Source organism: Nansenia antarctica (genome assembly GCF_963989245.1).
Source record: "Nansenia antarctica genome assembly, chromosome: 1".
Classification (NCBI taxonomy): Eukaryota; Metazoa; Chordata; class Actinopteri; order Argentiniformes; family Microstomatidae; genus Nansenia; species Nansenia antarctica.
The window spans coordinates 62,012,353-62,024,852 of record NC_137674.1 but is presented as its reverse complement, the minus strand read 5'-3'; the positions used below and the strand labels follow the sequence as shown (position 1 = coordinate 62,024,852).

General features: G+C 47.3%; 1 protein-coding gene across 1 annotated transcript in view; it reads left to right on the top strand.

The window, feature by feature from the left end:
- cdc42bpab (CDC42 binding protein kinase alpha (DMPK-like) b) overlaps nt 1-12,500 on the top strand; it is a gene marked incomplete at both ends in the record, with an annotated part of 72,512 nt that overhangs the window by 38,937 nt on the left and 21,075 nt on the right. Inside the window, 10 exons of the mRNA XM_080548993.1 lie at nt 1,641-1,779; nt 2,299-2,408; nt 2,693-2,772; nt 3,140-3,312; nt 3,866-3,994; nt 4,983-5,104; nt 6,613-6,855; nt 9,233-9,343; nt 9,930-10,174; nt 11,288-11,393. Of these exons, the coding sequence (XP_080405119.1) occupies nt 1,641-1,779; nt 2,299-2,408; nt 2,693-2,772; nt 3,140-3,312; nt 3,866-3,994; nt 4,983-5,104; nt 6,613-6,855; nt 9,233-9,343; nt 9,930-10,174; nt 11,288-11,393 (1,458 nt within the window). The remainder of the gene's footprint in view (nt 1-1,640; nt 1,780-2,298; nt 2,409-2,692; nt 2,773-3,139; nt 3,313-3,865; nt 3,995-4,982; nt 5,105-6,612; nt 6,856-9,232; nt 9,344-9,929; nt 10,175-11,287; nt 11,394-12,500) is intronic.

Sequence of the window (12,500 nt, the reverse complement as noted above, 5' to 3'; positions counted from 1 at the left end):
GCACGGGATGGAATGAGGAATTGCATCAATCTAGGGCTGTCCCAAACGACTATTTTTCTAACGATTAATCTAGCGATTATTTTTTCGATTAGTCTAACGAGTAATTTATCGATAAGTCTAACGATAATTTTTTTTACTGTTCGAAAAAACACACACACAAAAAAAACGTTTCTTATCATGTGTAGGCCCCCTCCACCTCACTGCTATGTTTAGCCAACTTGAATGCCAACATGGCCATTTAGAAGTCTGTCCATCACCACAACACATAGCTAGCTAGTAGCTACATAGCTAGCTAACGTTACTCTCGCTGCTATGTTATGATTAGCTAAATTGATGCTAATGTAGCATGCGAGCTACGAGCTAGATAACGTAGGTGCGAGCACCACAATGACAATAGGCTACTGTAGCTAGCCAGCTACATAGCTAACGTTACTAACACTAGAAGACAAGACATACAAACTGTGGTGAGCTACATTGCTTGTGTAACATTAGCTAGTAGCTATCCATTTTTCACTCATACACGGCCGGAAAAGTGAACAGAAATACAACGGTGACTTACGGTGGTGCTATCTTGCGGCTGTCTTCACAAAGAGCTCCAGGATGCTTTCGCTTGAGGTGCTCGTTCATTGCAGACGTACTGCTGTGATAGGCCATTTCATTTTTGCACAGTTTACAGACCACCACATTGTTTTCTTTTTTTGTAAAGTACTCCCATACTTTGGACGATCGTGGGCGAAGTCTTAGCTGCCGGCTCTGCCTCCATGTTTGCACTGGTCGCAGCCATTTTTAATGAATGAATGAATGAATGAATGAATGGTCTTTATTGTCATTGATATAGTACAGGTACCAAACAACGAAATTTGGGAGGGGGGGCTCCCCTGGTGCTAGAAAAAAAAAACAAAAAAAAAAAAACGTATTGACGTAGTCGATTACGTCGACGACGTCGACGAATCGTAACAGCCCTAATTTCTGTGTGTTTGATACCATTCCTAGTAGTGTTTGATACCATTCCTAACTCCATCCCATGCATTGCACTGAGCCCGTCCTCCGATTTCTACCTCCACCCAGCCATCCCTGAACTAACACTCTAAGCCTGGTTGATTAATTTTGTTGTTACGTTTCTAGTGTCGATATTTACCGTTGGCCTCAGGCACAAGTTTGACTATGTACTAGGACTGTTCTCTACCCTTTTCAACTCTTCCTTTTTCTCTACCTCCTTTTCCTTCCCTCCCTCCTTCCTTCCTTCCTTCCTTGGTTCCCTTCAACCGCCAGGAGGAGTTAGGTTCAAGTGTGAGTGTCTCCCGTTGGGGGTCTGAGTGTTAGCAGTAGGCTACAACTAGAGTATGCACTGTAGTGTTGTACTAGTTTAGGTCTGTGTATGTAATTAGCTCCATCCATGATATGACCCCCTGAGCGCTCTGCTCTAACATGCTACCCTTTACAACCCTCCTCCCATCACACACACACACACACACACACACACACACACACACACACACACACACACACACACACACGCACGCACGTTCCCGCACACACACACACACACACACACACACACACACACACACACACACACACACATCAACCCTCCTCCCCAACACATTCACACACACACACCCTCCCTCTCCCCCCCACAGGAGCGTTTCCAGTTCCCCCTGCAGATGACCGACGTGTCAGAGGACGCCAAGGACCTGATCCGCCGGCTCATCTGCAGCCGGGAGCACCGCCTGGGACAGAACGGCATCGAGGACTTCAAACAACACCCCTTCTTCTCTGGTACGGGTCCATCTGCCTTACAGGACCAGGCTGGAATGTGTCAGGGCTTTTACACAGTACAGAGGACCCACCCGTACTTTTTGGCATTTAGCAGACGCCTCTATGATCCAAAGCAACTTAGACCAAATACATTTGTCTAAGTAAGTGAATCGTCTATCCATCCGTCATCGCAAGAAAAACTCATCTATGCCTGGGCCAGAGGCTATTGGCAGTCAAAATGCTAGAGGAGGAAGAATTAAGTTTGTACTGTACTGTACTGTGCTGGCTGGGATAGCTTTCTTTTTGCTTGTCCCATCCAGCAATGTTACAGCAATTAGATAGATATTTATTATTATAGACTTTATTGACCCCAGAGGGGTTATAGCAGCTCACATCACAAACAACAACAATAAAATAAAGTGACAATTACAGGTTGGACTGTTATATGGTTATTGACAAGACTTTCCGAGTCCTCATTGTAGGCAGCGTAATATGATCGTTCAGTTATGCTGATTGTCATATCGACGTCTTTCTGCACAGGCATCGACTGGGACAACATCCGTAACTGCGAGGCCCCCTACATCCCTGAGGTCAGCAGTCCCACAGACACCTCCAACTTTGATGTGGATGATGACTGCCTCAAGAACTCAGTAAGTCTGAACTCTCTCTCTCTATCTGTCCCTTCCTCTCTCTCTCTCTCTATCTCTCTCTATCTGTCTCTATCTATCTCTCTCTCTGTTTCTTCCTCTCTCTCTCTCTCTCTCTCTCTTTCCCTCTCTCTCTCTCTCTCTCTCTCTCTCTCTCTCTCTCTCTCTTTCCCTCTCTCTCTCTCTCTCTTTCACATTCTCTGTCTCTTTAGAGTGTTTTCTGACTGTGTGTGTGTGTGTGTGTGTGTGTGTGTGTGTGCGTGTGTATGTGTGTGTGTGTGTTTCAGGAGACGATGCCCCCCCCCTCTCACACAGCCTTCTCTGGACACCACCTGCCCTTCGTGGGCTTCACATACACCAGTAAATGGTGAGTGGACGTGCGTCTCTGTCTCCTCTGTCTCCTCTGACAGCTCACGTAAACTTCAACAAGTTGTTGTTGTTAAAAGCACCCAGTTTCAATCAGTCAGAGAGATCAGATTGTCTAGCCTCATTGTTAGCTGAGGAAATAGTTTTCTTATCTTTCCCAAGGTGTTTGAGTGCTAATAGTGGTTTCGTTCCATTCTCCTCTCTCTCTTTCCCTCTCCCCCTCCCTCTCTGTAACTCCTTTACTTTCCTCCCTCCCCCTCCCCCCGCTTCCCTCTCCCTCTCTGTAATTGTCCTTTACCTCCCTCCCTCCCTCCCCTTCCCCCCTCTCAATCTCTGTAACTCTCCTTTACCTCCCTCCCTCCCTCCAGCACCCTGTCAGACCGGGGCTGCCTGCGGGAGGTTGCAGGGTCTGGGTCAGCGCCGGGCCAGATGGACGTGTGTGTGCAGCGCGGCCTGGAGGACAGCCTGGCCACAGAGGCCTATGAGAGGAGGCTACGACGCCTGGAGCAGGAGAAGGTGGAGCTCAGCCGCAAACTGCAAGGTGTGGAGCGCACAAACGTACACACACACACACATACACACACACACTGTGGATGAGGATGTTCATCTTTATGCTGTCCAATTTTTCTCCATCTGATGTTAAGACACTATCATACCTTTTTATCTCTCTCTCTCTCTCTCTCTCTCTCTCTCTCTCTCTATCTATCTCTCTCTCTCTCTCTCTCTCTCTCTCTCTCTCTCTCTCTCTCTCACACACACACACACACACACCACATCAATTCTGAGACAGTCCACCAGTTGCTGGTGGTGACAAAATATTTATGTTCATGCTGTCCACCTTTTCACCGCTCCTCTCCAAGTCTGGTGTATAAACACTCCCTCACACGCTCCATCTCTCTCACTCACTCAATAACACACCCTCACATGCTAGTGAATGATACACAACATGTTTATTTTCATACTGTCCTTTTGCTTTTCGCCTCTCTCTTTTGCACAGACACACACACACACACACACACACACACACACACACACACACACACACACACACACACACACAGTCCCTCACTCCCTCTTTCCTCTGTGTGTTCCAGAGTCTACTCAGACCGTGCAGGCTCTGCAGCACGCGTCAGGAGACGGACCTCCACCCGTCAGCTCCAACAAGGAGGTGGAGATCAGGGGTCTGAAGAGTGAGATAGACATCCTCAAGACACAGATCGCAGGTCAGTATTCACTTCATACACACCATAACACTGTACAGTAGAAACCGTTTGTATGTGGACACAATTATCGTCTGGGGCTGTTTTCATGGTTTGGGCTAGGCCCCTTAGTTCCGGTGAAGGGAAATCTTAATGCTACAGCATACAATGCGATTCCAGAGAATTGTATGCTTCCAACTTTGTGGCAACAGTTTGAGGAAGGCCCTTTCCAGTTTCAGCATGACAATGCCCCCATACACACAGTGAGGTCCATAATGACATGGTTTGCCGGGTTTGGTCTGGGAGAACTTGACTGGCCTGCACACAGCGCTCTGACCTCAACCCCATCGAACACCTTTGGGATGAATTGGAATGCCGACTGCGAGCCAGTCCTTCTCGCCCAACATCAGTGCTCGACCTCATTAATGCTCTTGTGGCTGAATTGGAGCAAATTCCCGCAACCATATTCTAAAATCTAGTAGAAAGTCTTCCAAGAAGTGTGGAAGCTGTTGTAGCAGTAAAGGTGGGTCCAACTCCATATTAATGCCCATGGTTTTGGAATGAGAAGTTCAACACAAGCACATATAGGTGTGATGTTCGGGTGTCCCAATACTTTTGTCCATACAGTATATATGCCAAATATATATTTATCCAAAGCGACTTACATTGCAGTGAGTGCATACATTTTCTAGTATATATGGTCCCAGAAGGAATCAAACCTACAGCCTAAGCGTTGTTAGTGCAATGCTCTACCAGCTAATCCACCCAGCCATATAGCATTTACTGGATTTAGCAGGACAGCATTCATTTTACATGCACAACTGCGCAACTAAAAACAAGATAAAAATACAACTGAGCTCGTCCTAGATTTTCGATGTGTGAATAATATGAGGGGAAACCATACTGGGAATTTGTGGTTCACAATGGCACAAAGTATTGGAACACCTAATGACTTGGAAGACGTCGCAGCCAAAGCTAACAGCTATGATATGTAAACAAACATCTATTGTAGACTCTGACCAGCTGGAACAAGCCTCTACAGCACGCAGAGACCTGGAGGACACATCCAAACACATCAGGTCCCTGGAGAAACAGATGAAGGGCCTTACACTGGAGAGGGATGACATGCACAAGGTATGTGTGTTGTTATTGTTGTATGTGTGTATGTGTGTGTGTGTGTGTGTGTGTGTGTGTGTGTGCGCATGCATGTGTGTGCGTGCAGGCAGGCAGCCTGACGGGTGTGTGTATGTGTCATACTTTTGGTGGATTGAAATACCTGGCTATTGATAGTCTAACACATAGGAATAGTGTGTGTGTGCGTGCGTGCCTGCGTGTGTGTGTCTCTAGGTCTCTGCCCAGGGCTCTGTCCTAGGCCCCCTACTGTTCTCCCTCTATACCAAGTCTCTTGGCTCGGTAATCTCCTCACATGGGTTCTCCTACCACAGCTTCGCAGATGACCCTCAACTCTTCCTGTCCTTCTCCCCCCTCTGACCTACATGTGGCAACTCGTGTCTCTGCATGTCTCGCTGACATCTCTACATGGATGTCAGCCCACCATCTCAAGCTCAACCTTAACAATACTGAGCTACTCTTCATCCCTGGGAAAGTCTGCTCTCTCCAAGACTTCTCCATCACAGTGGAGAACTCTACTGTAACCCCCTCCCTGACAGCCAAGAACCTTGGAGTGATCCTGGACAACCGCCTATCCTGTGCGGAGAACATTGCAGCAACGGCTCACTCCTGCAGATTCTTCCTTTACAACATCAGAAGGATACGACTATTCCTCACCAGTGAAGCAGCGCAACTCTTGACCCAGCACTGGTCATCTCTCTCCTTGATTACTACAACACACTCCTGGCTGGGCTCCCCGCCACCGCCATCAGACCTCTGCAGCTCATCCAGAACGCTGCTGCCCGTCTGGTGTTTAACCTCCCCTAATTTTCTCATGTCACCCCTCTCCTTCGCACCCTGCACTGGCTCCCGATAGCAGCTCGCATCAGATTCAAGACCCTGGAGCTTGCCTACCAGGCAGCTAAAGGGACAGCCCCTGCCTACCTGCAAGCAATGGTCACCCCCAAAACTTCAGCCTGTTCACTCCGCTCCTCCACCTCTGCTGGCCGACTGGCCCCACCACCTCTACGCCAACACGGCAGTCGCACTGCCCGATCACGTCTCTTCACTACACTGGTTCCCCGCTGGTGGAATGAGCTTCCTACGGCTGTCAGAACTGCAGTCACTACCCATCTTCCGTTGGAGACTGAAGACCCACCTCTTCAGGTTACACCTTAACTGCTCCTCCTGAGACATCTACTACCCCCAGCACTGCGTCTCCTGAGACACCCGCTTTTCCCCTATACTGTGTCTCCTAAGACTACTGCCCACCTTGTACTGTTTCTCTGTTTTATCACGGAGACTGCCAATGGCCCCGGGCCTGAGCTAGATTACTCTTCCTGCTGCAACTGGTGAATTGATGATTCACTTGCTTAGTAAAATGTATTGATTGTAAGTCGCTTTGGAATAAGGACTCTGCTAAATGGCAAAAATGTAAAATGTAAATGTGACTACACACTATCCGTGCGTATCTCACACACCAGGCCCTCCACCTCCCTCCCCCTCCCTCCCCCTCCCTCCCTCTTCTGTAGGACCTGATGGAGGCCAGCGAGAGGATGAAGGCCCAGTCCAAGGAGCTGAAGGAGGCCCACAGCCAGAGGAAGCTGGCCATGCAGGAGTTCTCGGAGCTCAACGAGCGTCTGACGGACCTGAGGTCAGCCAAGCAGCGTCTGGGCCGCCAGCTCCGGGACAAGGAGGAGGAGATGGAGGGGCTGGCCCAGAAGGTAGAGGCTCTACGGCTGGAGGTGCGCAAGGCCGAGAGGGCCAAGAAGGAGGTAGAGTAGACACGTGTTTTTGATAGATGCGTGTGTGTGTGTGTGTGTGTGTGTGTGTGTGTGTGTGTGTGTGTGTGTGTGTGTGTGTATGTGATGATGTTGAGTAGTTGATATTTTCATTAAAGGGGCAATCTGGGATTGGTACAGCCATTTTTTTGTGGATTACTTGTGAATAGCTTACTTCACTTGAGCTTAATTCAACTGTCTTCATTACCCCATCTTAACCCAAAATGTAACCTTGTTTTAGAGCCATTGTTTGTAAACAATGTCATTTTAAACATGGTTAAAACTATAATTCAGATCTCGGGGAAGGTCATGGAAGGTCATTCCTTCAATCCATAGCTCCGTCTTTTCTCCAGCCCTGTCCCTCAGCTGGTTATCAAAAAAACTGAATCCCACATTGCCTCTTAATTGCCGTCTATGTGTGTGTTGATATAAGTGTGTGTGTGCGTGTGTGTGTGTTTGTTTGTGTAACATTGCCAATAGTGTATAGTATTGGCTATACGTCCCTGATGGTGTGTATAGCAGTATTAAGTCTCAGTGTTTCCTCCAGGATTTTTCACATTAGTGGTGGAGCGCTCAGTTTTCGCATAAAACGTGCACTGGCGCTCAAAACAAAGACGTAATTTCACCAAAAACTAGAGGGTGGCAACATTTTTTTTTTTTTAAATAGCGGTTAAGTCATTAAAGCCGAGCAGGTGATTTTATATAGAAGGTGATCAAATACCAATATATCCTACAGCTGCAGCGGAACATGCGGAACGCGCATTACACACGCACACACAGAAAGATCATCAGCTCATCGAATATGAAGTACACAAGAGTAGAGTACACATGAAACCTGGAACGCGCATACAGCACTGAACAACATCTGTAGAATATAAACTTGTGACTGACAGTCACATACATACATACATACATACATACATACATACATACATACACACACACACACACACACACACACACACACACACACAATGAAAGATCATCAGCTCATTAATACGAAGTAGGCCTACATGAGAGTACACGCACAAAACCGGCTAACGTTACTCATTAACTGTTTACACAAGTAAAATCACAGTGTGACAGTCAGATGGAGCATTCGGTAAACAACAACAGCAAGGTAATGCTATCAGTTGAGTTAAAGAAAGCCAACTCTTATCTTTGAGGACACCAACATGAGCCCTGCTTACCCATACCTCCGCCGTTCTGTTCGTGGTGATTTTAGAGGCAATAGATTATTTTTGCCCCGCGCATATTGCTATGAATAGTTCGGAGCTAGGTGCTTGCACGTTAGGTGCGAGAATGCTCGGTTAACCCATTAGCGGGAACATTATTTGTTTCACAAAATAGGCTGATTTAATTGACCATGAACATCAGAGACATACATTACGAATGTTCATTTAAAATACTCTATACTGAGCACTGGTATAAGAACATGAACCAGAGAACAGCAGTAAATGCAATAACCCACAGTCGTCGCTGATGATGTTGCATTTTCGATTAGGATACGTTTACGGGATTAAAGGGACCGGCGACAGGCGAAGAGAGAAATCCAAATGTTCCGCTAAATTCGGACCAATCACAAAACTGTTTTGAAAGCGTGTCGCCGCGCGCCGCGCGCCTGTTGAGATCGATTCAGTCTCGATTGCAGTGCGAACACAAACGACAAGGTTAATTGCAACATTGTAACATATTGTAACTAACTACGCCCTAAATCGTAATGAAATGTAGGTCTGGAAGCGGCCTAAATCTAGCTTCAATCTGCTTTTTTTCTGTTCTCCGGTCATAATAACTCGCTGCCTTTCTGCGCAGCCTGAATCAAAGTGGACTGTCTGAATCAATTAGTGGCGGAGGAAGTTCATTCGTGGCGGCCCGCCACGAATAAATGCATATAGAGGAAACACTGAGTCTGGTGGTGTGTGATGGTGTGTATAGCAGTATTAAGGTGGTGTGTGATGGTGTGTATAGCAGTATTAAGGTGGTGTGTGATGGTGTGTATAGCAGTATTAAGGTGGTGTGTGATGGTGTGTATAGCAGTATTAAGGTGGTGTGTGATGGTGTGTATAGCAGTATTAAGGTGGTGTGTGATGGTGTGTATAGCAGTATTAAGGTGGTGTGTGATGGTGTGTATAGCAGTATTAAGGTGGTGTGTGATGGTGTGTATAGCAGTATTAAGGTGGTGTGTGATGGTGTGTATAGCAGTATTAAGGTGGTGTGTGATGGTGTGTATAGCAGTATTAAGGTGGTGTGTGATGGTGTGTATAGCAGTATTAAGGTGGTGTGTGATGGTGTGTATAGCAGTATTAAGGTGGTGTGTGATGGTGTGTATAGCAGTATTAAGGTGGTGTGTGATGGTGTGATGCTCCCTCAGATGGAGGCCCAGTCAGAGGAGATGTCGGCCGAGGCCCAGAAGGAGAGGAAGCTGCGGGAACGCAACGAGCAGTACAGCAGACAGCTGGAGGAGGAGCTGGATGGAATGAAGGTAACACACGCACACACACACACACACACACACACACACACACAGACACACACACACACACACACACACACACACACACACACACACGCACACACACGCACCTCTTATCTATCATAGAGAAGTCATAGATACAGAAACACTCTTCTTTCTCTTCCTCCTCCTCGTCCTCTCTTTCTCTCTCTGTCTCTCTCTCATAAGCACACACACACACACACACACACTTATTTTTCTTCACAGGTGTACAAACACAAACCCGTCCACCCTCACTCCCATTGTACACTCCCCTGTCTGTCTGTGTGTGTGTGTGTGTCTGTGTGTGTGTGTGTGTGTCTGTCTGTGTGTGTGTCTGTGTGTGTGTGTGTGTGTGTGTGTGTGTGTGTGTGTGTGTGTGTGTGTGTGTCTGTGTGTGTGTGTGTGTGTGTGTGTGTGTGTGTGTGTGTCTGTGTGTGGCTCACTTACATTTACATTTGTTGGCGTTTAGCAGACGCCTTCATTCCAAAGCGGCTCACCACAAACACTCCACCCTCTCCCCTCTTCCCTCCTCCCTCCTCTGTCCCCCTGGCCCGTGTGTGTCTCTCCTCGACAGAAGCAGGTGGGCCCGTCTTCCTCGGTGGTGGGGTCGGACCAGAGCCAGGAGGTGGGGAAGCTGCGCGGCGACCTGGAGAAGAAGACGGTGTTCTACGAGGAGGAGCTGAGCCGGAGGGAGGCCACGCACGCCAGCGAGCTCAAGGGCCTCCGCAAGGAGCTCCGCGACGCAGAGGGCCAGCAGCTCACCCTGCAGAAGGAGATCCTGGTCCTCAAAGACAAGCTGGAGAAGACCCGCAGGGAGAGGTGTGTGTGCGCGTGCGTGTGCGTATGCGTATGTGCGTATGTGTGTGTGTGTGTGTGTGTGTCTGCGTGCGCGCATATGTGTGTGTGTGTGTGTAACGTTCTGTCTCTCTTTTCATGTTTGTGTCTACACACATATCCATCTCAGTGCATGATCATATCATCTTTCTCTTCTTTTCAGCGATGGTTACATGAGGTAATCACTGTTCGAACATCCCTCACCCCCCCTTCTCCTCACTGCTATACACCAGTGACTGGATGATAGATTAGATTAGATTAGATGCGACTTTATTGTCATTGCACAGAGTACTGAGACAAGCAAATGTAGTTTGGCGTCTGACCAGATAGTGCCAATAGTGGCATAGTGCAAAAGACATGGCATGATAGAAACAGTAGTAGTTAGTCACCACTGGTGGTGAACGAGCTCCTGACCCATAGCCCTTAGAGCCTTCTAGAACCCCCCAGATCTAACTCAGTTAACCTGGTAGACGTGCCCATGTTGCCCAGGTGCCCATGTTGTCGGAGTGAAATCTGAGATGGGACTAACGTCGGAGTGTGACAGATTTCAGACGTTGTTTTTACACCCTCTAGCCGAGAATCCCCATTCTCCTGGCTACTCTACCTCACCCTGCTGGGTGGTCAGCTAGTCTATACCCATCTATATCTATCTTTATATATCTATATCTATATCTTTATATATATCTCTATATGTATATCTCTGTATCTATATATATATATATATATATATATATATCTATCTATCTATCTATCGATCTATATATCTATATATCTATATATATATATATTAATAGAATATACATCATTGGTGGTAGCAGACTTCAACTGCACTGGTGTGATTTGAACTGAGTAGCACATGTATGTCTGGTCTTTGTTTTAAACACCTAATTTGGAGGATTTTATATGCATTGGGTCTGAATGACAGGTTCAGTACTGTAAGTGACGGATGTGGTGTGTGTGTGTGTGTGTGTGTGTGTGTGTGTGTGTGTGTGTGTGTGTGTGTGTGTGTGTGTGTGTGTGTGTGTGTGTGTGTGTGTGTGTGTGTGTGTGTGTGTGTGTGTGTGCGTGTGTGTGTGTGTGTGTGTTTATGCGGTGCAGCCAAAACGAACGAGAGGAGTTTGAGACGGAGTACAAACAGAAGTTCGAGAGGGAGAGGGTGATTCTGACAGAGGAGAACAAGAAGCTCTCCAGTGAACTGGACAAGGTGAGACACACACACACACACACACACACACACACACACACACCCATGCGCCTAGACTTAGACTTAAACTGTTATAGGCCCATATTCATTCTGCCCTGCCTCTCCAAAGTCTTCGAGAAACTGTCAACAATCAGCTCACCCACCACCTGGAGTCCTACAGTATTCTCAGCACTATGCAATCTGGCTTTAGAACTGGCTACGGGCTACGGGTGTGCGTCTGCATGACATCATATGCGCCATTGACACCTAACATTATTGTGTAGCTGTATTTATTGACCTGTCAAAGGCTTTTGACTCCGTGGACCACGGCATCCTGCTGGACAGACTTAAGGTCGTGGAATTTGCAGAGGAATGTCTAGCATGGTTCAGCAGCTACTTCTCTGGCAGTGTACAGTCTGTGAGAGTTGAGGGCTTGCTGTCTGACCCACCTGTCCCTGTCCATGGGTGTCCCTCAGGGCTCCATTCTTGGCCCAACCCTATTAAAAAATGTCATAAATAACATTGCGCTGCTGGCAACTCATCTGTATTGCTGACGACACCATTCTGTACACATCCGGCCCCTCTCTGAACACTGCCCTGACCTTCCTGCAACACAGCTTCAACAGCATCCAATATGCCTTCTCCAACCTCCACCTTCTACTAAATATTAAACAAATAAAATAAATAAAGGTCTTCAACCAGACCCTACCCCAAGCCACCTGTCCCCAACAATCACCTCACTGGATGAGTCAGAACTAGAATTTGTTAACACATACAAATATCTAGGTATCTGGCTCGACTGGTCACTCTCCTTTCAAACTCACATCAATACCCTGCTCTCCAAAGTCAGAACAGGAATTGGTTTCCTGTACCGCAATAAAGCATCCTTCACCCACTCTGCAAAACACACCTTGGTTAAAATGACCCATCCACAAAATCTACCCATTCTGGACTATGGCGACCTCATTTAGAGGATTGCCCCCAAAAACCTTCTCAATAAACTGGACGTCATCTAACACACTGCCATGCCGCTTTGTCACCGGTGCCCCTTTCAACACTCATCACTGTGACCTGTATTCCCAAGTCAACTGGCCATCACTCCACACCAGGCGACAGATCCACTGGCAT